Genomic DNA, 25,052 nt, shown 5'->3' with positions numbered 1-25,052 from the left:
GAGGGCGCGCGCACGGAGCGCGGTCCTGAGCGCCGGGCGGACCGACCGACGGACGGACGCCCCCGCACACGCAGACGCACAGAGCTCGGCGCGGCCCCCGTCGCACACACGCGCGCGCAGACACACACAGGGACACACGCAGACACACGCACCCTCGCGCGCGCACAGCCTCCCGCCACCCTGCCCGCCCGCTCGCCGGCGCCCGGAGCCCGCTCTGGCCGGTAAGTGCGGCGCCCCCGTCCGCGCCTTTGTGTGTCGAGCCGGAAGGCAGAGGGTGCGGGGTCCCTCCTGGGGCGTCCGCGAAACGGAGACCTCCTCCAGCCCTCGGGACCCAGGAGCAGGCGCCCGCCCCCGCCACGCCCCCCGTGGGGCTCCCGGCGCCCCCCGACTGGGGGAGGGGTTCCCCGCGGGGGGGAGGGGGCTTGGCGCGGGGAGGGAGCGGCAGCCACTCCCCACGAAGCTCCTGCGCGGTTCGGAGAGGTATGAGGACAGCGGTCCAGGTCCGAGCCTCTGCGAACGAGGCTGGTGCGCGGCTCCTGGCTGCATCTTCTCTCCAGAGTCTGAACCCTTGGAGGGAGGCCGGGATCGCCACCGGCCTGCTGGCTTCTAAACCGCAGCAGCTCTCCCACCGCTTCGCCTTCCGCGACCCGTTAGCCCCGGCCACCCGCGTCCCACCCACTCCCAAAATAAAAGCCCAGCGTGTTCCCCTCCCCCAGCGTGTTGCGTTTTCCTGGATGAGGCCCAGGCTCCCGCAAAACCCAGAGATTGCCAGTCAGAGCCTGGGGGCTGGCGGGGGAGGGGGCTTCCCTTACAAGAATCAGTATCTCAAAGGGTCAGGACCAGAGGAACCACGGGAAGGCATTTAACCTTTCATTTTATAGATGGGGAAACTGAGGCCCGGTGAGGCGCCTCGGCCAAGGTCACCTGAGTTAGTGGGAAAATCTACGTTAGAATTCGGCGTGCCTGATTTGCATATTCATTTGTCTCCCTCCACAAGTAGGCCCTGTCCCCATTGATGCCCCAGAACCCCAAAATTCTCTGAGTGTAGCGTGGATCTTTCCAGCCTTGCCCCCACTTGGAGCGGCAGGTGCCGTTCTTTGCTGTCACGCTTCCTGTGTGGAAAAGAAGACTGACCTTCCACTTGCCTCGTCCAACCACAGAGGAGAACTCTGTTTTGCAAGCGCTCCATGTTTGGGGATCAGTTTGGGAGAATGAGACAGCCCAAGGCCAGAGATCAGGTGCCAGGGTGTCAGTCCAAGCCGTTCTAGGAGTCAGCGAGCCTGAGTGTCCTCAGCTGGACGGGGTGATGTGGTGTTCAAGGCTCACCCTCTGACCCCACTTTGACCTGGCTGCGTGGCCTCCTACGCACTCTCCCCTCCTGCCTAAGGACCCAGCCAGGACCCTTCTACTGCACCCTGCCGCCTTTCATCATTCCTTCTTGGAGGTCCCCGAGGCCCTCAGCTCAGGCTGCCTCCTCTTCCTCCTTGGTGTGTGCCAGTGTGGCCCCGTGTATCGCAGACAAAGCTGTAAGGAAGTTTGAGCTGCAGCCAGCCGAGGCTTGGTGATGTCTCACCACCAGGCTCCCTCAAGGGCAGCCAATGTCCCCAGAGCTGAGCCTGATGCCTAGTGCAGAGAGGGCGCCCCCAGAGGTGGGTTGAGGGATTACAAACCCAGCTGAAGGGCGAATGGATGTAGTGGGACACCTTCCAGACCATAGATGGGACAGTTGGCAAGGACAGTGCTCCATCTCTAGGACCCTGAGGCTCCGTCTCAGGAGCTTCCTTCTTGAGTAGGTTGAGCAGCCCAGCATCGACCACAGCCAGGGTGGCCAAGTGGCATCAGTGCAGGGGCTGCTGCTGACTTTGTAGCCCAGGTGGATGGCATTGTCCCCCGGAAAGTGTCATTTACACACCCTTTGTAATGGATGGTGGTCCTGGGATTTGCCCGTCCGGGTCTTCCACCAGGCCCAGGCTCCTCCTCACTGGCTGTAGGGTTTCAGTAAATGCTCATAACTTCTCTGTAATCTCAGTTTCTCCATCAGAACAATCAGGTTATGAAGTTGGAGATTTTCCGGTTGGAACTATTTATGGGGGAAAAGCATATATTTATATAACTACGGTGGGCCTGGTTTCTTCTCCTATTGCGTGTGAGAACAATTACACACTTACAGAGGTAACACATATAGGGTACTGAGCACAGTGCCTAGGGCTTAGAAAAAGCTAGGAATTGGTGGCTATCAATACCATTAGGCCCCCAGGTGATGGATCCACCCTCCACTTCCTCTCTTGCTCAGATCGTGCAAGGATGTGGGATTTTCGCTCTTCTCTCAAAACAATTCCCTACTGACGTATTTCTGGATTTAGTGCTCAGTCAGTGTAAGACATCCAGGAAGCCTTCTGATAAACTTTGTTTACCAGAAATTTGTAGCTTAATGTGAGTGAGTTTAAAACTCTGAACATGGTGTCAGCACTCAAGAAGCAGAAGTGGCGTGAGCAAAGGGCAGATAGGAGTGAGGACTTCTAAGATGTGTACATAGCTGGAAAGGAGTTAGTTGCAACTGGAACCAAAAGGATAGAAGAGGAAAGGCATGTGGATAGGAGGGTGGAGGCAGTTGTCAGGGGCACTGAGTGCAAAGCTGAGGTGGTGGTCTTTAGTTTTTGAGTAGGGGAAAGGGAAACTCACTGCAGCTTCCCAGATGGACCACAGGCTAGAGGAGGAGAGCCTGCTGGCAGGGAGCCGAAGGAGGAAGCTGGTGGTGGTCTAGGGGAGAGGTAAGGGGGCTCTGCACTGGGGGTGGTTGTAAGGATGGGTAGAAAGAAAAAGGTTGATGCAAGAAGCCTCATTGTCACCAAAACCAGCAACTGATTGGATGTGGGCAGCAGAGGGAGGGAGGAATCGATGAAGACAAGGCTGTGAGGTTGAATGGCTGAGGTTGCCATTCACAGAAAGAGCCCAGCAGGAGGGAGAGGGGGCAGGGACCCAGCACTCCGTACTGTCAGGCGTCAGTCCATTCATTCATCCATTCATTCATTCTCCGCTTCCATATAAATATCTGCTCTGGGCCAGGTTGTTGCAGACTCTAGGGATGCATTGCTGGGAAAGATTAACTTCCTGCCTGAGCTCTACCAGGAGAGACAGCAAACAAATCCTAAGCAAAGATAAAATATTTCAGGTGATGAGTAGGGCTCTGGAGGAGAATAAAGCAGGATGAGGGGTGACGGAGAGCAGGGGTGGAGAAAAATTTCCCTTTAAACAGAATTGGCTTTCAGGAAGTGATATCAGAATGGAGACCTGGATGGAGGGAGGAGGCCCGAGGGAATGGCTTTCTAAAAAGAAGCACCCACAAATGCAAAGGCCCTGGGGTAAGAATAGCCCTGGAGGCTTTCAAGGAACCTCAGGTGTGTCTGTAAGAGATGGACCACGGGGATGGGAGGCTGGAGAAAGGTGGGAGAGGGGGCAGGGCCAATCCGGTCGGCTTGTGCACCTGAGCATGAGGCACCCCATGGTGTTAGAGTCCAGGGAGCCTGAGCCTCATTCTCCTGGGTGCTCAGGGCCCAGCAAAACAGCCCTGACTCGGGACAGTGGTCACTGAATAATTGTCAAGTGAATTTCCTAGACCAATATGAACCCATAAATAAAAACCTGACGGCATAGTGAAGGTAGAGGAGGCGGAAGCACAGTTGCAATGATAAAGTTTAGAGGGCTCGAATGTCTGTGTTGTCGTCTGAATCAGATCTGCATATTTTATACAGTCCGGCTTGGTATTATAAACACTGCTGCTGGCTAAGACTAAACAATAAAACACACCTGAAATGACTGTCGACAATTAAAAGGGTAACATTTCGGGTCTTCCTTCGTCCTCCTTCCAGCACAGAGGCGCATCCTTCTGGCTTCTTTTCACATTTTTCCTTAATTCTTATGCTCTCGACCAATTTATGGGCATTTTAAAGAAACTCATTTCTAGCACTCCAGAAAGTAGCTGATCGTGTAAAGCATTTATGTGCATGAAATTGGACACGGGATGTGTGGATATTTCAAGTTCGATGGCACCCCATGTCAAGCATGTAACCAGTTCACCAGGAAATACGCATGAGCCGGCATTCCTGGCGGTGTGGAATGGCATAGCTGTGTAGAAGTATCCACATTCTGTCTTAAACTCGTGATTAAGTGTCCTGAGGTAAGGTTCTTGCCATCCCTCAAACTCCGTTCCCCTGTCTCAGAGGTGGGGCGTGGGTCTCTAAGGCCACTGAATGCCTGCGCTTGTCTGGCCTGTGCCATCTGTGGACCCACGTTATTGTCTTTAAACAAGAGAGTGAGGCTGTGGCCCACTGTGGCACTCAGATGATTTGGTGGATAGGAGGTCAGCAGGTGGTCCTGCTGCAGAGGTGGGGTGCTCCAGCCAACAGAAGCAACCAGCATTACGTGAGACTTCATAGGGCCAAGTTGACATGTGATCTCAGTCTTAGAATCCTAGGAGCTCTGCAGGTCCATCACCTGTGGAGACTGGGAACTGACATCACGGGGAAGGAAAAACTAAAAGTTTTTCATTTTTAAATGATGCTGTTACCCAAAAACGTCTTCCTTGTCTTAAACTAGAATATTATGGGAAATAAGATTTCTCCCATTCTTCAGCATCTCTTCCGTCTTGTGGGACTAGGGACCTTGGCCACCAGTGTCTGCAAAACCCAAAAATCCCCAAACTCTTGAACTGAAAAACTTTTCTCTGAGCTTATACCACCTGGCACAAAAGTCACTCACTTCCTGTCCCCCCTCCCTTGAGGAAACCGTGTCTGAGTTTTCCATGCTTGGGCTGAGAGGGAATCTCCCTGAGTTCGATCCAGAGGTCCCACGGTTTGCAGATGTGTCAGAGCAAGCATTGTGGCGGGCATCCCTAACTTTAGGCGAATGTAGAGGATCAGCCGTTCGTAGTCCATCTTCCTAGTACTGTGATGGCAAATAAAGACCCCAAATTGTCCTCCCTCTTTGTGGTGGGGTAGTTGGTCACCACTGGAAAAACCAAGTCTCAACATGTCTTTTTGAAGAGTCAGCATAAATGCCCTCCAGCCCTGTCCATCTTACAGTCCTAGGAGCTCCAGCCCTGTCCATCTCTCTGGAAGCACTCTGCAGGAACTCAGCAGTAGTAGCAGGTAGCGTGCGGGCTGCTAGAGTCAACTTCAGATTTTATAAGACCGAGTGTATATATTTCATCATCTACCAAGAGTGCTATCCAGCCTTAGAAAAAACAAATACAGTTGTGAAAATAACAACCACACTCCACGCTAGAGAATAAATGGGAAATTAACCATTATCTTCTCTGTCCCATTTTGAGTTTTTCTAAAGATCTGTGTTTTGTAATCATTGAAATCAGCCCAAATGTAGTATTAGTGCCTATAATTTTCACTTAACTTTTTATCAAAACTTCTACATTCATGATGGTCATTGTTTTATTCCTGATGGATGGTTCTGTCTCAGGTTAACTATTTCTTTATTGTTGGAAATGGTCAGCGCTGAGCATCTCCAAGAACATAGCTTTTCCACCTCCTTTTTAAGGCATCTATTTTGAGCATCCTCAAAAGAATACAGCGAGAACAAGAGTAGGTAAAGAGGATAGGAGGAAGAGACATTGTGAGCAGGTACACATTGATTTCATGGGAAGATGGTGTGGGCCCAGGCCCTGGGACAGGAAGAAAATGAGGAGCACTGTTCCTGGAGCCTGGACAAAGTGGAGATGGAGGTGGGACATGACAAGGAGGCCAGGTCACGGGGCATGTCTCAGGTGTCTGTTTAAACCCCTAGTGTTTATTCTTTTTGGTAGTTACACCTAGCAGTGGAATTGCTGGATCATACAGTAATTCTGTGCTTAACTTTTTTGTTGTTGTTATTTTTTGTGTATTTTTTGTTGTTATTATTTTTGTTGTTATTTTTTGTTGTTTTTTGTTTGTTTTTTTGTTTTTGTTTTTTTCCGGTACCGGGAATCAAACTCACGACCTCGCGCTTGCCAGGCAGGCGCTGTGCCGCCGTGCTAAATCCCCAGCCCTGTGTTTAATTTTTTTGAGAAACTGTGGGGTCTTTTTTTTTTTTTTTTTTGAAAGGATTTTTGTTGACCCCGCATTAAAAAGACTTCCAAATAAGAGTGAAGGGTCCAAGAGGAAGCTGTTACTATAAAAATAAATAAATTCTATGCGAAGAGCTCTGCACAGCCTTGGAGGCATTAGGAGGAAAGACAGAACAGAATACAAATGAGTCCAACCTCCATTTCTGAAAAATTATTGTGATCTAGAGGCATTGTGGGTGGAAAATGAAAGCTCTCAGGAGAGATCTTAGTGGGTGGAATTCATTCATGCATGCAGGTATTTACTTCACCTCGAATTGTGGCAGACGCAGGGACATCAGCAGTCTGCATAACCAGGGGAACCCTGCCCTCGAGGAGCTTACAAATGTCCAGAAGGGGTACCACAAAAGCAACCTGGCAGCAGTGATCTGTGTTGATGTGTGCTCTGGTAAGGACAGGCACTCACATCTACTGCGTACTTACAGCCTCATCTCAGCGTAATCCTCTCAGCGTAACCACTGAGTATATTTTTTGTTATCTCAGTTGGCAGGTGGGGAAATGGGCTCGGCTTAAGGAACACACAGCAAGCCAGTGGGCCCAGCCAGAAATCAGAGCACTGGGGTAGGGGAGCATAAAAGAGGCACCTACCCAGCGGGGAAGTCAGAGAAGGCTCCCTGAGGGAAAAGGTCATGTGAGTTCTGTAGCCCAGGATTTCAGAAAATGATTTTCTATTGCAGCCAGCCCTGCTTCCTGTGACTCCAAGCTCCCAGGAAGCCCGACCTGCCGGACACTATCTCAGAGGGGATAGTCACCTTTATGCTGGGTGTGTCTGAGGGAGGCCAAGATGGAGTGTTTCCTTTTCTTGCTGATATCTCCTTCTCCTGCTTCCCTAATGGTCTCCTTACAACCCCTGTGGTGCCAGGTTAGCTGAGAGGGACCTTCTGGGGTCTCTCCCAGGCCTGTACAGATTCAAGCCAGTGACTGCAGTTGGCTAAATACAGGCCTAGAAGTGGCAGTGAAAATCTTGATTCTGTACCTTCTGTGCTATGTCACTAACTGACCAAAGCTCCAGCTTCCCTAAACACAGATGTATCCAGTTTGTCTTTGCTCCTTAATTTCCTTTAAGGCTCTGCAGGGCATGCAGCAGCAATTCTCAGCAGGGACCCTAAACAGCCTTCCTGTAGGAGAGTCCTCTGCTCTGAAAGCATCCTTTGTCCACCCTGCACATGATCGCCAGTGGACCCTTCCATCACTGTGATAACCCAAGATGCACACACATAATCATAAGGTCTGTTTCACAAGTCTTTAAGTGTGCAGATCTGAGCGGTCCCTTCAGTGAGTTTTGACAACAACAAGAACTTGCGTAACTATCGCCAAGATCAAGACTCAGAGCTCTTCTGTCACCCTTAAAGTTCAGAGGTAAACAGTTATTCCCAGTTCTGTTCTTATAGGTGATTTTGTCTGTTCTTAACCTTCATACGGTCATGTAGTGTGTGTTCTTCAGTGTCATACGGTAGTTTTCAAGACCCATGCACATGGAGATACACACACACATACACCCTGCAAAGACATACACAGATGTCAAAACTGGGGATGCCTTCCTTCTTCTCCCTGAGAAAAAAAATGGCCTGTGAGTTCAAATCAGTGTTTCAGCCTAAGTACAGAGTCCTAGACTGAGCCACGCAAGTAGAATCGCTCTGCTGCCCCGCTAAGGTGCACACCTTGCCCTTTCACCTCTCTGGGCTTTGGCCCTGCGGTGTGCCCTGCCAGGACAGCCCCCCCTCCCACTGTCTGGGGACCCCTGTTTGTACCTCAGGCTTCCTCCATGCGGCCCCCAGACAGTCCCATACCCCCCAGGCACTCTCCCAAGGCAGCCTCCATTTACATTTAACTCGGTTCTCACCCTATCTACTGGACCAGAGCGGGCAGCGGGCAGCGGTCTCAGCTAGGCCCAGCACAGAGCCTGGTAGTAAAGACATGGACGTAAGGTTATAGCAGGTTTTGCCTCAGGATTATCTCAAAGACAGAGTTCAGGACAGCTATGCAAAATGTATCCACTCTGAAGCTGGTAAACAAAAGGTAGTCAAACAAATCTTATCTCTGAGTACAGCTGATAGAAGTAGCCTGAAATTTCCTGCCAGTGAGGCAGAGCCCACCGAACTTTCCCCCCGAGGACCTGGCATCAGTGAGTGCAGAGTACTGGAGGAGGAGGAGGAGGTCAGAGTCAGTCAGGGAAGGTTGCCTGGGAGAAGTGAGTTCCAAGGGTTTTCAAAGAAAAGCCTTGACGTTGAGCCCAGGAGTTACGTAACTGGGGGACAATCCATAGAGAGGCTTAAAACCTGCACTGTCATTTTGTGACCCTCGTACTGGAGCTCACACGGCCGCCCTTCCCTCCTGTTCGACCCTTGTCTTCCTCCTTTCCCTCCTACTTTGTCACACCTTCCTGTCTCCCGTGCACATCGGGGTGTACAGGAAAGAGCTGAAAGCACATTTCCCTGCCTGTCATCTGTGCCTGCACTGGGTGCCGTCCTGGGGATCTAGGAGGAAGCCCCTGCCTTCCTGTTTTCAGCCTGGGCAGAAGCCAGTAATGGACCAGACCACCAGGGAGCAGCCCAGGATGGGTGCAGTCTGTCCCCAGGTCCCATGCCACCGAAGCACCGCACCAGGGGAAGGATTCAGCCATGGGCGAGGTCAGCGTGCAGTCAGCTCACTGAGGGGACGTCTGGGGGAGACCTGAGCAGAGGTGGCCATGGAGGGACAGGAGGCCACCGCTCAGCAGGGAGGAGCAGAAAGAGCAGAAGGGAAAGCAGGAGAAGTAGGACTGAGCGTGACTAGGGGTGGGCGATTCCATGGTGGGGGAGGATCTGCGAAATTGGGTTCTTTATGCGCCCTTTCTGAGGGCTGTGGGTCTGACTCCAGGGGACCTGGGAACAGCCCGAACGAAGCTCTCTGAGGGGGTGTCCGTAGTGCTGGGGAGGCCTTTCCCATCCTCCAGCTACTCCTCCTGCATTGTCCTCGTTGGCTCCCATGGCTCTGGGGACACCTGGCAGAGCCTGAGGAAATCGGAAGCAGACCTTTGTTGCTGATGGCATTGCCTGGTACAAAGTGAAGGAGTGTCTCATGCCAGGTTGACCCGGAGGAAAACCGGAAATGAAGCTTTCAACCAGGTCAGCAGGAAGAGCAAGAAGGATGTCTGCCTCAGGGTAGCCTGGCACACAGCACTCATGTCCCCATCTTCACATGATCCTGCAGCTTTCATGGCTTCCATGTTACAGGGGAGGAAACTGAGGCTCAGAGAGGTTAAGACCCTGGCCTGGGCCCCCCAGAGAAGCAGGGGGCAGGATGCAGCTCTATCTGCCTCTGAGTCCATCCTTTTTCCAGAGCACTGCAGTTGCCTTAAGATGCACAACCTCAGAATGGTGAACCTGTTGTGTTTGATTGAACACAAAATTGAGGACTTCTGTGGACAGCTAACCTGGGTCCTGAGTTCCCAGCTGTCCCCAACACAAGACAATGAGAGAACCCGCCATCATGGGCCCAGGACCGAGCTCTTTCCTGTCTTCTCCACTGGCCACTTGAGGAGGACCAGAGTGGCCACTAACCCGCTCTCATGTCGGACCCTAATCCTTCTCAGAGCCTTTCAGCTCCTGCCTAGTGTGATAATGATGTCTTCATGAGCCATAGCAAGAATGTAAGGACATAGGGTATTGGAAACCATGTGGCACATGATAGGCATTCAGCTCCTACCTAGCAGATTGGAATTCAGCTTCCTTCTCAGGAATCTCCTTGATTCCTAATCCCACCTGGATTTTTTTTCCTAGTTCACGCTGTTATCTCTCCGGGTAAAAGATTCTCAGATCCAGCCTCTGCCTGGTCTCTCCCAAGCCCTGCCTCAGACTCAGTTTGTCTGTCTCCTTCACCAAACCCTGTATTTCCATGTTCCGTCCAGCTGGATGGATGGGAACTAGAGCCCACAACGGGTATGATGGGAGCTAGAGCTCCTTCGCTGCAGGTGGGAGCAGACCTAGCTCTGGATGCCAGCTGGTCCCTCTGTAGCAGATTCAAGCCCTGGGAGAAGATGCTCTGTAAGCAGTGAGGCGCAGAGCAGGTGCCAGAAGGGACGATCCAGTGTGAGGCACACACAGCACTGGCTGTGCAGGCCAAAGGACAGCAGCAGAGGAGCAGTAAAACCAGAGAGAGGTGGAGACCAAAGCAGAACATAATGTTTGATCAGGTTGTAACAAACACAGGCAAGGGCTAAATTCACTTGTGGAGGAGAGGGGAAATCTGAAAGAGCAGGCAAGGCCTCAGTCCTAGAAGACAGGGACTCTGTCTGCCAGGTCACAGGACAGAAGGCCAGGTACTGCGGTTGGGCCAGTGTCAGAGGCACACAAGCAACACAGAGACTGAGTTAAAGCTCTTGGCTAACACTCACCTAATTCACTGTGTGCTGTTGGCTATCACTTACCTAGCACACTGCGTGCTATTGGCTAACACCTAGTACACTGTGTGCTATTGGCCAACACTTACCAGCACTCTGTATGCTATTGGCTAACACCTAGTGCACTGTGTGTTATTGGCTAACACCTAGCATACTGTATTCTGTGTGTGTTCTTCTAAGAGTTTTAGGCTTATTCTTCACAGAAAAAATGATGAATTAGGTATTAGTCCAGCCGCTTTCCAGGCACAACAAGATTGGGCAAAACTCTTGGCCTCCTCTAAGACTGGCAGCACAACTCCTCATGTTCATAGCTTGAAATCAGCCATGTCGGAGCATTTACACCGTGGAAATTGGCAAGTGCCACAAATCAGGGTTTTGGTGGGTTTTTTAGAACTATATTCTAAAGCACAACAAAAGACCCATCCCAGAGTCTCCACGAACCTCATCAGTGGGAGAGAAAGAGTTGTCATAACTGGGGAACAGGCAAAGCCTGGCACAAGCTGATGGCAACTGATGTTTTAGCTTTCTGGGGCCCTGTTCTGAGCATTTTACATGCATCTCATGTGAAACTGTGTGAACCAGGCATGGTAGCCTGCACCCCAGCATTCAGGAGGCTGAAGCAAGAGGATTACCATGAGACTGAGACCACCTTGGGCTACATAGTGAGTTTTAGGCCAGCCTGGACTACATAGCAAGGCCCTACCCCAAAAAACAAAACCAAAACACCTTCCTGTGAGAAACAAAATTCATTTAATCCTCATACTGCATATGCAGTATTATCCCCATTTCCCAGATGAAGAAACGGAGGCAGAGGAAAGTGTGTGGCCCTGAGAAGGTCACTTCCCTTCTTGGGACCTCCATTTTCTCCTCTAGAAAGTCCAGGTAACGGTATTGCCACCCTGCCCAAGATCAGGATGCCCAGAGGAGCATTTCATTCATACTTGGACAGTGGCCTCATACTTACTTGTGGTATTTTATTTTGTTTTGGTTTTTTTGGTACTGCTGCTGGAACGCATGGCCTTCACACTGAGCTACATTCTTTTGAAAAATTTATATTAGTACATGTTTATAGCACATAATGTTTACATTCCTTGTGTGGAGTTGTATATAACACATCTTAATTTCTTTGTTCATCCCCTTCTCCCTTCTGTCCATCTCTTCATCCCCTTCCTGTTTGAGAAAGATCTGTCTCCCTACTTCCTATCATGTATCTTTTATTTTGCTCTTTATTTATAATTGAGTCTCGCTGAGTCTTTAAGGCTCAGCTCAAACTTGTGATGCTCCTGCCTCAGCCTCCCAGAGTGCTGGGATTACAGGTGTGTACCACCACACCCATCTTGTTGTATTTTTAATGAACCATTAGTAAAGTGCTCAAACTGTAGTCCACTTTTTTTTTGAGAAATGGTTGTTGAACATGTGCCTGATGCCAGGCTGTAGAGAGTAGGCATGGGAAACAGGAAGGTGCAGGTCAGGGGCTCTATACCTACCGTTTAGATAGAGCCTGGGCTCAGGGTTGAGACAAGCTGAATTGAAAGTCTGGTTCTTCCATTTACCAAGTGTGTGACCTTGAACAAATGACTCGGTCTCCCGCAGTTCTCAGCTCCAGACATGTAGAAGGAGGACGGTGACTGTGTTTCCTGAACCAGGTTGTGGTGAGAGATGAGTGATGCAGTGCATGGGCCGTGCCTGGCGCAGGCCCCAGCACCCCCAAGGGACGCCCTCCCGTCACAGACCACAGGCTGTGCCCAGGGGGTCGGGTGAGATGGGACTCAGGCGTCGGTAGATGATTCCCTACAGAGAAATGAGAATGGGAAAAAGCACCCAGCCTTGCCTGAGCAAGCGAGGGAGGGCTCCATGGAGCGGGAGACCTTTCCACGGGGTCTTCCAGGGTGAGCGGAAGTTTCCAGGTAGATCAGGCAAAGGAGAGATTTTCCAGAGGACAGGAAAGTACATGGCAAGCCATTATAGACAGGAGCGAATAACCGAAAGGAAATAACAGAACACCCCCTCGAGAGGTGTGATCGCGCCTTCATGTTTATGATCGCTTGTTTTCTCCGTGTAAATTAAACTGTGTACCTGGTTGGGGTGGGAAGCATAAAGAGAGGAGAGTGGGATGTTTCCAAAGTCTTGAAGAACAAACTTAGACCAGATGAACTTTGAACCTCAATGTCCTTCAGTTGACCTTTGGGGTCCTGCCTGCCCCATAGTTTATAATCCGATAGGTCCACCTGCAGCATCAGGTTATCACGCGTGAACACGGCCCCCATCAGTAACTGGGTCGGGGTCAATCCACTGTCCACCCTGACTGAGGTCAGGAACCTTAAGCGCCAGGAAGCAAGACCTGGTTTCCCTGAAACCGTGAGCGCCCTCTGCTGGGCTTACTGCCACTCCACCACCTGCTTCCTTCACCTTGACAGCCCCAGAATTGAAAGCCGACCTATGAGGAAAGGCCCATAAAGGTCTTTCTTTGAAGTGCCTGAGTTTTCATTCAGTGCTGCTGAGATTCAGATGAGAAAAAATGACTGGCCCAGGGTCACACGGTAGCCTGTGACCAGAGCCCAGAGTTGGTGGGCCTTCGGCCAGTGAGTGCATTTGTCCCTCAGTGGATGGAGCCAGCTGCAACCATCACACACTCCCCACCCAAGCAGCCGCCCAAGTCTGGCTCTGTAGGTTTCTGCTTGAAGGGAGAGACCTTGGGTCACGTCCTGGATAGGATGCTAGTCACCTGCTCAGGGGGAGGCCAGAGCAGGGAGCTCCTTCAGGGCGCTGATCAGGGGAACAAGCACAGGAATCTCCCTCTTGCTCGCCTGCTGCGTGAATCTAGCAGAGTTGCTTCACCTCAGAGCCTCAGTTTTTTCATCTGTCAAGTGGGGCCCATGCCGTGTGCCACCTTGTCCTCTTATGGTGAGGGTTTTGTAAAAGAACACACAATGGCCATTGTTGTGTATACTTTCTCCCTGCTTGCAGAGTGTGCTTTTCACCAAAGGCTAGAAAGTTGGAGAGAAGAGAAGTGAGGAATGCGGGTGGTGGGGGCGAGTCTGTAATTACTGCGCGGCCCTGGGAAGGTCGCTTCACTTCTTGCAATCTCCATTTTCTCCTCTAGAAGGTGCAGGTAATGGTAGTACACTTCCCCTAAGGCTCTTCCTGTCTCATGCGTGTAAGGCCCCTAGGGGTTCATGGAGCAGAGGTGGACACTCTCTGTTGTTAACGCCGTTGTCATCGTCATCCTCTTCCTCAGGCAAGGTGCTGTGGAAGGTGTCCTGCTCTTTCCAGCTTCCCTCCAGCCTCTTAAGTGCTGCTTGCTGTCTTTCTCTTTCCTCATCCTCCTGCCAGGAGAGAAAGAGGACATGGACTTTGAAAGTAGGAGTAGCCCCAAGAAGAGGCTGGGAGGGCCCGAGAGCCTGAGCTGGAACACGATGCCAGGACATGGTGCTATGCTGCAGCCATGAGCCCCTGGCCCCGCTCACCCCTCTCCGTGCTGTCCCTGCTGCTCAGGCCCAGCCTGGTTTGGGGCCTCGGCCAGCGGGGAGCCTGTGTGTGGCTCTGTTGTTCCACCATATGTAGCTTTGGCGGGACACGGCTCCTCCTGCCTCCCTGCAGCCCCAGCCCGGAGCTCCGGGAGCAGGGAATTCAGTTCACGCTGGGCCTTTGAGCCAATGCGCCAGCGCATGCAGGTTGACAGTGCCTTCCCGTTGTCCCCAAGGAGTCTGTGATCCTCTGGACACCTAGAGGCCTGTGCTCTCTAAGGACAGTAGGTTCGTGCTCTTTCCTGGGAATCTGCTCATCTTCCACACCCACCATCCCCCACCCTCGTCTGCTCCCTGGTGTGCCTCTGTCGGTCATCTGCACAGCTCCCGAGCACCGGCTGTTTACCAGCCCCACCATAGTCACTGACGTTCCTCTCCCTCGCTGGTAATCCTCACCTCAACCCTGCGTGGAAGGTATCATCTTCCACATTTGACAGACGAGAAGCATTTCAGGCCCAGAGTGATAAAGACATTCTCCTAAGGCCACACGGCTTGACTAAAGCAGGGTGAAATTCCCCCCGCCTGGTCCCCTGAAGGATCGAGGATTAAGCTGCAGCTTAGGGAGAGGCGGCCTGAGTGAAGGTTGGAGGACGGGCTATGCTTCGTGGCGCGATGGAGAAGCAATTACGGTCGGAAAGGCAGAGTGGCTGGAGAGGTGACCCAGCAAGGGCCCTCATCGCTTGTCTGAGTTGCCACGCCCACCTTCAGCTGGTCTGCCAGCTCCCAAGTCAAGAGTCCGTGCTTGGTACCAGGAGATCTCATAATCCTCAGTATCAGCTGTGGAATAAATGCCTCGTGTGTTTTTTAAATGAAGCTAAGCTGGGCTCAGAGCTTAGTCTCACTGTCATCCTTGGCTGGTGGGCGATTCCCCCTCCATCACTATGGGTACCTCTGTGTCTCAGCTGGAACCTGTGTCTCTCTGCTGGAACTGCCATACCAGGGATGCTTCAGGGAAACCACACCGGGGAGAGCTCGGATACCCCAGCCTGAGGGCGCCTCCGAGGCTTGTGTCCTGGGGAGGGGTGTGCCTGTGTGGGGCGCAGAAACCCCAGAGGCCCTCTCCATGCACCTCAGAGCCATTCCCATGTGGCCCTGCCGTGGTCCTCACACAGCAGACGCCAGTCACAGAACCACTGGCTCTGTCACCTGCCTGGGCCGGAAGACTGACTGCCCTTCTCTCCCTCACGCTGTGTCTTCCCAGCCAGGACGCTCTGCCTCCCGGGGCTCCAGCTTCCTCAGGGCTCAGAACCAAGAGATGGCTCCTAGGGCACATGCCCTTGGTGTAGCCAAGCTGCTCCCAGGAAGCCAGGGCGTGCCTGCCTTACCTCTCTGAACAGGAGGGAGAAGGAAAACATTGCAGATGAGCACTGCTCCCATGCCAAATTTGTCAGGCTGAAGTGAGTGCCATCCCCTGAGGGTGCTCTGCTTTCTCTCACATCCGGGTCCGTGTATGTGCCCGTCTTCTTGCCCCAACACCCTCCTCCCAGAGCCACGGCTACTCACTCCTGCTCCTCTTGCAGTCCTGTGACTCTTCTGCCTCTGTAGGGACCTGGGCAGTGCTCCCAGGCACTCTGCAATCTCCCACCAGATGTGCCACCTGCAGACTTACCTGCATCCCCGTGAGATGTTTATAGTTGACTGTGCTACCAGGACATCACCATGGTCTCCGCGCAGTAGACATTTAAAACATGAGTCGCATAAATGAATGGTCCGTTCCTTGAATCAGATTCACCTGAAAGATGGTAGGCTGTGTAGCCCTTAGCAGGCTGGGCCTGTCCACCACCATTCAGTCTTCCCTGGGTCTTAGCCAGGGATGGAAGGAAAATCATTCATTTAGGCACATCCCAACCAGAGAACACTCAGACCCTGTGTTTAAGATCCGGAACACTCCAGGTTTACAGTCTGCTCAGACGTGGGGACAGATGGCTGGACAGTGGACAGCTGGGCCAGGAGGTAGGCAGCCTGGCAGGACGAAAATAGCAGTGAACTAGGCGTTGAGAGTCCTAGGCTCCGAGCCTATCTGTTCCCATACTTTGCTGCACACACGCATCATTCTGGGTTCTCTGGCTGCCAGCAACAGAAACTGACTCTCAGTAACCCAGGCCGAAAAGATATTTATTAGAAGGCTCGGAGGAATAACACAGAAAGGGCAGGTAGCTGAGCTCTAGCTTGGGGGGTCCTCCCTTTGGCAAGGAGTAGGCACACTAGGTGAGGAGAGAGGTTCTCTCAACACAAAATCAGGATTTGGGGAACTACCTGAAAGTAGTTGGTGCACTGTGTGACCTGAAGCAAATCACTGAACTTCCCTGGGCCCATTGTATCTGTGAGAAGCTGGCTGAGAAAACTTCCTTCCTGTGCCTCAGATGGCAGCTTTCCCCATCTGGACACTTTGCGATGGAAGTCTGAAGAAGGTGGGTGAGTGAGTGCATCTGTGGCTCCCCGCGGCCCATCCACAGAGGAGACCCCAGGTTCTCCACCTGCATGCGTGTGACACCCTGACTCGTTTGCACAGGTGCTCAGCCTGATCGATTACTCTCCATGGAAGCAGCATGTCCTCTGCCCTCTGCTGAGCACGCTGATGAAAATCTGGTGGTTGGGGCTGGGGGTTTAGCTGAGCGGCACAGGGCATGCCTGGCAAGCGCGAGGTCATGAGTTCGATTCCCGGTACCGGAAAAAAAAAAAAAAGAAAAAGAAAATCTGGTGGCACTGTGGGTCTCTTCTGGCCATGGCCTGGCCATCTTCTCCAGATTGGGAAGCTGGAGTCTGCTGCCCAGAGACCGCAATGCTACCAGTGCTGGGACCCTGCCACCGCCCTACTTTTGACCTTTGATATGTCCATCAGCAGGGCGGGCCCCCTGCTGAACACCTGGGGTGCAGGTGGAGGGGATGAGGATGTGGGCGAGGCAGGTGCATAAGCAGCCAACTACAGCAGCAGGACAAAGTGAGAGACGAGAGACATGATCCAGGCGACGGGAGGGAGACCAAAAGGTGGCAAAACTTGATTTCCTGGGAGATCAGAGAGCACGTGTGAGGGAGGTGGCACCTGAGAGCCTTGGAGAGAAGAAATTGGGCAGAGGTTGAAAAGGGTACTGCGGGGTAAGGAACAGCACGAACAAAGGCTTGGCAATAGGAATGGGCAGGTTTGATTTGGCAAACAGAGACGTCCGGTGGGGTCAGAGCTTTGGGAGAGTAGTAAGAGCTCCATGGTGACGTGGGTGTTTAGGGTTCCTCGGTGTGGAGTCCAAGGTACAGGGCGTGTCTGCCTGGGGTGGGCTCAGCTGCACTCCCAGAATCCTGGCTTCAGTATTGTATCGCCTCCTCACCCCTTGTCCAGCTTGGAAGCAGCCTCAGGCCACTGTAGCCACCACCTGAAACCTGTCACCTCTTTCTCTCCATGAGCACCAAGCAGAGCTGGCAGGCAAGAAGCCTCATAATATCACCCGCCACCCCCCAGGCAGAGAGATGGTGCCCCAGCCCTTCCCAGACAGGCCTCTACTAGCTGTTCCATCCAGCCCACAGTAGCCTCGCTGTCTCCGCCACCAGGCTTGAGCTCCAGGAAGTTGGGGTGAGTGGTGTGTTCTGGATCTCCAGCTCCCAGCACTGGTGGAGCGGCTACAGAGTAACGTTAGTGCCATAGACACAAACCAGTGAAGGGGGTGACGTTCAAGTGACAAAGGGCTTAGAGTCTGGCCACCTTATTTTATAGGTGAGGACTCAGGTCCAAAGGAAGGAAAGGCTCTCCCAAGAACATAAGCTTGTTGGGAGTGTGATGTGAAGGAGTGGCCCATAACCACACTACTCACAGTAGCCAAAAGGCCAGAACAACCCAGATGCCCATCGGCCGATGAATGGGCGAAAGCAATGTCCTCTCCATACTGCGGGAAATGATTCAGCCATTAGAAAAAGAAGCAAGTACGGTACTGATACATGGTATCTGCTTGGGTGAAGTTAGAGAACATTATGCTAACTGAAAAAATCCAAATATAAAAGGCTACATGTTGCCTGATTCCATTTATCTGAAATGTCCCCAGTAGGAAAGTCCATAGAGACAGGAAATACATCAGTGTTTGCCAGGGGCTGGGAGGGAGAGGAAAATGGGAGCAGCTCCTTAGTTGGTGTGGGGAGCAGCTGAGGTGGAGATTGGCCACACATTGAGGGTTGGGGCCAGGCCAGCCCCAAGAACACAGAGCTCCAGAGGCGAGCCGTGTGAACAAGTTGTTGGGACTAGAGCAAACCAGTCCAGCAGGTGTCCGGCCTTGGTGTTCCTCCCTGTTAATTACGGCACAGATGGCGCTGAGAATGTTTCACTTTCAGTGTTCTCAGCAAAACACTGACACCTTGCACTTGTGGCCTGTCATGCGCATCCCCCCTTTTTACTGTGTGTATATAAAGATGTAGACCATGCTGGGCTGTCACTGCCTCTCCAGAGAGGTCAGCTCCCACCCAGTCCCAGCTTTCCTTTCAGCCTGTGTCTGGTTTATTCTTAATCTCTCATCGCCCCCTCTCAAGACCCCGCTGGCGGCATGGGCTGTAGCAGTTGGGTGGATGGGCTTTCCTTTTAGGGTGATAAAATATTCTAGAACTGGATAATAGTGGTGGTTGCACAACATTATGATGTGTTAAATGCTACCAAATTGTATGGCTTAAATTGGTAACTCTTATGCTATGTAAATTTTGTCACAATTAAAAAATGAAAGTAGTTTGGGACTACATCAGATACCACCAGCTGAGTGTAATGGCCTCTTCCTGTTACCAACCTGCTCCACCCCAGGCGAAGTGTTCTTGATACAAGGAAGCTACATTCGAGTGAAAGAGGGCTCCCCACCCAGGAGGCAGGATTCCTGCCTAGGCTGGTGCTTGCTCTCAGGCCTGGGTGCCCCATCTGCTTCCCAGCCCACTGACCAGCCTACTTCCAGTTAGTGCCACATGTGGACGCATCTCAGGCCTCCGAGCCTTGCCCTGACCGTTTGTACTGCTGAAGAAGTATTATCTTGCAACCCGTCGTCCACCTGGAAACATCCCTTTGAGAACCAGCTCCTGTGTCCCCCTGCAGGAGACTCCTTCCCCCGTCCCTCACCACAAACCAGGTGGAGCCCTCTGCATGCGTAGTCAGTGAAGGAAGCATTGGGGTGCAATCTGTCTCCTCAGCAAGACTGGAGCCTGTGAGAGGGACCTGGCTCGTCCACACTGTATTCCCGGGGTGGCTGTGGGCCTTGCTTACTTCAAGACCTCAGCAGCGCCTGCTGAATGAGCCCCTTTATCTGTGGGGCTCTCTGGTTCTGAGAGCAACAGTCGGGGGCCAGCCCTGTGAGCTGCTGCCTGTGACACAGGCCATTTTCTGCTCCTGTTGCCTGGCTGATAGAAGTAGAGGAGGAGGAGGAGGACAGAGAAGGAGCCTACAGCAATCCATTACAAGCAGCTATTTCTGCTCCTGGTGGGCAGGGAGGAGCTCAGTGCCCAAGACTGGGCTTCTCCATCCAGCTCCAACGGGCCTCTCTTCCCTCTGGAAATCTAGTTAAACCCTTCCCTGAACAGCCTAGATGCGCAGCTTTCTCCCGGGGGCGCCTGGAATTGCTCGCTCACAGGGCAGAGCGGCAGGCTCTCGCTCCATTTTCCTCTGCAGCCGAGAGGTACCACTCTTTCTGCTTTTCTGCTTATGAAATTAGTCATTTTCTAGGAAGCTTATTTATAGAGTCCACAGCACGCACATAGCACTGAGCTATTCTCAACGCGGCTGGGGGCCTGGAGGCTTAAGATGTGACAGCAGGTATGAGTCACATGTGAGTCCCCTCCAGAGGTACCTGGATACTTTAGTTACCTGTGTGCCCCCTACCGTTATGGGCTGCCCTCCGGAGGTAAAGAAAGCAAGCTCAGGATTGGGAGGCTGTGGGGAGGGGGTAGAAGTTCTCAGGCCCAGCCCCTGTGGCCACCAAAGTCAGACTCACTTTCTCTGCCTCAGTTTCCCCTCTGTGAAATGAGAGGCCTTACGGATCTGTGATTCTCTAATCTAAGCAGCGGCTGTGGGGGGATTTTCCAAGTGGCTTTGCAAAGACCTGTGCACAGATGGCTCAAACGAGGGCCGTGTTTGAGGTCCGTTATGTTTCTCCAGAATGTGGAGGCAACGTGCATTTACTGCACAGCTGTTTGTCTATTTATTGAACTCCCCAGCATGAGCCAGGGACTGTGCTCCGCTTTGAAAATACAATGGTAAATAAACCAGAGGTGGTGCCCCTTGTAGCCCACATGTAACCTGTAGTCTAATGGCTGAGACTGGTATCAGTCAAGCAATGGCATAAATTAAAATAGAATTCCCAGCCACATCAAGAATTATGAGTAAAACGTGTTTGGAAGCTGAGCTAGAGGAGCCCTGCAGGGAGAGAGGGGAGAGAGTACAAACACTGTGAAGGCAAGAGACTGTCTGGAGCCACTGGAATGCAGAGGTGAAGAGAGAGATTAACATGAAATTGAAGGATAGATGGGACCAGTCAATGCAAGAGCTAGTGAACTATGCCCAACAGTTTTTCTCTATTCTAAGTAAATTAGGTTGCCATGGAAATATGGTTCCAGTGAGTTTTACATGATAAATTTTAGTCAGAAAGAATTGACTCTATCTCAAGCTGGCCCCATCCAGTTGTGCAGGATGCGAATCGTATGGCCTGTGTAAGCCATGTGCATTGGAGCCAGGTAGAGAATGTTTCAGTGTCCAGCCTACGTGGGTGCCAGAGACCATGAAGCAGAGAGAGCCCTCAGAGTTAGGCACTTGCCTTAGACTTAGCATCCCTCTCTCTCTAGGAAGGCTGGGCTCTGGAATTTGGGGTTCAGAGACCCTGCCAAGTGGAGTGAGGAAAGAAATAAAATAATTCCATCGAGAGCAGAAGATGTCAGAGAAAGAAGAATCACCCTTAACCTGGCCTTTCTGCCTTTAATTATTTAAAATCTGTGATTGGGGCTGAACTAGGCTCTGGGACCAGTAAGAGGGGAAGAACTGTAAGGCAGGTAGCAGAGAGGCCACGGCCGTGGGCATCTTCAGAGTGTTGCACCAGGGCAGCCCCGGGAAGGATGCTTGAGGTTGCCAGTTTCACAACACAGATCCCACCAGCTTCACTAAAATGTGGGGATTTGTTGGAAGGGTCCTGGGGCATCTCTTGGGCTCCATGGACATCGAGGCTCAGAGTGGAAGGAACGAGGCAGCTCTGAGGCCCCAGGCACAGGTCCTTGCAGCCTTCCCCATAGGGCATCATATGACCATGACTCGGCACCAGCAGCCCAAAAGCCAGACCCTGAGGAATGCAAGCACATCTTGGGCACTTGGATACAGGACTGTGTCCTGCCCAGACCCCTTTTGTGGCTCATCCATGATTCAAAACCCCAGTAACTAGAAGACAGAATGGCACAGCAATCAGAGCCTGAGTGTGGAGCACCAAATTATAATTTCAAACCCAGCTCTAATGAGCTGTGTGACCTTAGACAAGTTGCTTAACCTCTCTGAGTTTCTTTAATCCCTGGTTCCTGGTTCCAGTTCCTGGTTCCTGGTTCATGATGAGGACTCAGTATGCTACGCAGTGGGGTAAAGTTTGTGAAGTGCTTTGCACGTACTAAACCCTCCTTCCATGGTAGAGAGGTTGGTGGTGAAGATGATGGTGATTTTACAGGGAAGATACCTGCAATTCTCCACTCCTGCCTTTGCAGTGTGACCCATGACAGGTTAATATTTTCTTCGGGTGCCCCTATGAGGTGGGGTTACTCAGAGGGCCCCCGAGTGCAGGAGAAGAAGGCCTCACCTGTTTGCTCGGGGTTTTGTCTTGATCCAGGCTCAACAGCCTCCTCTCGCATTTTCCCTCCTGCTGCAGGAGAGAGAGAGAGCCGTGCCGCTGATGACTCCACAGGAGGTGCCCTGGACATGTGCTGCAGCGAGAGGCTGCCGGGTGAGTCTCCCCGGCACCTGGGTGCCCCGAGCTCCCAAGGACAAGGACTCCGGGGCTGGGGAAAAGCCTAGTGGCTGCGAACTTGCTGGAGGAGCAATGCCGCTGGTCCAAGGTCTTCCCTTCTGTGGGGATTTGTTTTTCTAACCCTGATGTCTTTCCGTCCGCTTATCATTGGGAGCCGCTCACGTGGAAGAAGAGCAGGCAGCCCAGAGCATGCTGGGAAGTGGAGGGAAGTGGGAAGGTTGGGCTCAGGGCCGATGGGGACAAGGCCACTGGCTGGCAATGCGGGGGGCAGACCTCAAGAGACAAGAGCAGGAGACACAAACCGCATGAATGTGACCTAAACCAGGAGGGAAGGGGCAGCAGCACAGAGCCACCTGCCACCCCTGCCGAGAGCCCAGCTCAGTTTGAACCTGCTGCTGGAGACTCCTCGTGTCCATGCGGGATCCTGGCCATCTGAACCCCTGGCCATGGCGGTCACCATGGAGACATGACCAAGGCACCTACCCACAGGATGGCAGCACATCCTGTTGGTTGGAGACCACATCCCCAGGCCATGAAGAATATCCTGGGAAGTGCCAAAGAGAGAGAAACTAAGACAGGATTTTAATTTTTTCCCTTTTATACATGTTTTTATCCTCTTTTTTTGGTGTTTTGTCTGGGTTTTGGTTTAAAACAAGGTCTCTCTATTTAGTTCAAGCTGGCCCTGAATTCACTATGTAGCCCAGGCTGGCCTTGAACTCACAGCTATCCTCCTGCCTCAGCCTCCCGAGTGCTGGGATTACAGGCATGCGCCACCACACCTGGCTGTTTTTATCTTTTTTTCATAACAAATGCCCATTGTAGCAACATTAGAAAATAAAGATGAGTGAGGAAAAAAAAAGAAAAATCACTATAATCCTATAGCACAGCATACGTTTTTAAATCTCTTCTCCCAAATAGTTGGTTAAACAATAGCCTTTTGGCCCAAACCTATCGCTTGTCAGATCTTCGTGATTGGTAAACCATATGATAGTCCACAATGGTCTCCAACCATTCTTTTAGATAGACGTTGGAAACAAGCTCTAAGTGGGTGACACTTCACAATAAGAAGTTATTTATTCACACTAGTGTCAGCGTACCTTTCTGATAAAACACCTCAGACAGCAGGAGTGGATCCCTTGGTGCAGTTCCCTCATCTCCCAGTAGGGGCACCACAGCTGACTTGGACAGCCTGTCCAGCTGTAGGAGGAACACGTCCACCAGAGTCATTATCATAGAGACCGGAAACAGCTGGCTGGAAGAGAAGAATTCTCAGAGGGCTGTGAGAGCTGTCTGGACATCTGAAAGGCTGCTGTGTGAGGGGGGCAGATCTACTGTTCGTATCTTAGGCAGATGACGAGCTCAGGACCTAGACATGAAAGAGGCCCGTTAGCCCACAGGATGTGCAACTTTCTGACCGTAAAAGCAGTCCAGTCATAGAACTTAATGATTCCAGAGGAAGAAAATGAGTGTTTCATCGCTGGAGGCATTCAAGAATTGGGAAGATAGGTACTGGAGAGGAAATTTCCACAGTGGGTGGGAGGTCTAGATGACATCAAAAGTCCCTTTCAACTCTGAAACAGTTCTGTGATTCAGAGATGAGTCATAGAATTCGGAGATGATTCCACAAGCAGGGATGGCCCCACTGGCAAGGAGAAAAATCCATGGAAAGTAGGACATGATGTATAGGAGTCCAGGGAGTAGCGTGTGTGGAGGAAGGAACATGGGGCTTGGCGTCTGAGTGGCTGTTCTGCTTACAGGCTGCGTGTTTCACTTAACTTGCTGAAGCTCCAGTCCTTCATCTGTAAATGAAAACAACGGCAACACAAATACTTGTCCTTACAAAGGTCCTGGAGGCATAAAAATGTAATCACTCAGTCATTCATCAAATACTTATCAAGCACCTGCTATGTCTCGGGTACTGTGGTAGGAGCTAGGGACTGGGCCCCTCTGCTAAGAAAGGTTCATGGACAAATTCTGCTTTGAGCTATTTCTGAAAAATGGGATGAAGCCATAGCAGAGAGAACAATAAGAAGCACAGTATGTTTAATTCTCTCTCTCCCATTCCTCCCCCAAAGGCAGCAGACAGTGTAGAATGGAAGCAGAGCATTAGTCATCTCCATTGAAGCTGGCACCTCGCCTTCCTTACGCAGTACCCCTAGGAAGTTGGAATCATTGCTACCCCCACCTTACAGATGCAACCACCAAGGCCCAGGGAGGCCGGGCTTCCTGTGCAAGGTTACTTAACTGGTGTTTGGTAGAGGGGAGATCAGTCCAGGCAGTCTACCTCCAGAGCCTGAGTGTGCCTGTTCTGCCTTGGTTGTCCCCGTGGAGCTACTGTCATCTTCCGGCACCCTGTGGACTGAGACAGAAAGAATTAAGGTATGTTTGTCCCCTGGGAGGAGTTTGGAGGACATAGACAGTGTCACTGTGCCTGTCCCTTTCTGTGACCCTCCTTTGAGAAGCCTTCTGCAGAGGCCAGGCAAGATGTGTTTCCTCTAGATTCCCATGATGCTGTTCCACAGTGGTATTGCAGTCGTTATCTATCCCCATGGGACTGTGAGCCCTTGGAAGGCAAGTAGCTCTTGATTTTATCATATCCTCCATGCCCAGTATTTACTTGCCTGTTTCTTCATTCATTCACTATTAATTGAGCACCTCCATGTGCTGGGCACTACCATAAGCCCTGGAGACTCAATGTTAACCAAACTGAGAAATGCTCCCCCACATCACAGGACAGTATTTTATGTGCTGCATAAGAGCCAGGGCCCCAAACCCAGGCTTTGTTCTACCAGGTTTGCCAGACAGCAAGCAATCCGGGGGAGTTATCCCGGGCTCCGCCCTCCCATCTACAAGACGGCAAGAATAATAATCACTGCTGTGCAGGATTGCTGGAGGATTTGGTGAATTCATAAAGAGCTTCTAACGGGGCTTGACCTGTAGCAAGTGCTATATAGGCATTTGCTATTAAAGGAAGCATAGGCAATAAATGAAATAAAGTAGTCTAGGGGCTGGGATTTAGCTCAGAGGCAAAGCGCCTGCCTGGCAAGCGCAAGGTCGTGAGTTCGGTTCCCGGTACCGGAGAA

The 25,052-nt window shown here is 51.8% G+C and overlaps 1 protein-coding gene across 2 annotated transcripts in view; it reads left to right on the top strand.

The window, feature by feature from the left end:
• The first annotated feature begins 144 nt into the window (after nt 1-144).
• The window catches only part of Ptpn5 (protein tyrosine phosphatase, non-receptor type 5 (striatum-enriched)), a 55,192-nt gene continuing 30,284 nt past the window's right edge, over nt 145-25,052 (top strand). For both annotated transcript variants that reach the window (XM_013512076.1, XM_005380426.2), the window contains exons 1-2: nt 145-221; nt 21,871-21,945. In XM_013512076.1, coding sequence (XP_013367530.1) covers nt 21,921-21,945 — 25 coding nt within the window. In that variant the 5' untranslated portion in view covers nt 145-221; nt 21,871-21,920. The remainder of the gene's footprint in view (nt 222-21,870; nt 21,946-25,052) is intronic.

Source organism: Chinchilla lanigera, unplaced genomic scaffold (genome assembly GCF_000276665.1).
Source record: "Chinchilla lanigera isolate Chin_1 unplaced genomic scaffold, ChiLan1.0 scaffold00013, whole genome shotgun sequence".
NCBI classification, from domain to species: Eukaryota; Metazoa; Chordata; class Mammalia; order Rodentia; family Chinchillidae; genus Chinchilla; species Chinchilla lanigera.
The sequence above is the reverse complement of the archived record's forward strand: the minus strand, read 5'-3'. Positions and strand labels throughout refer to the sequence as shown.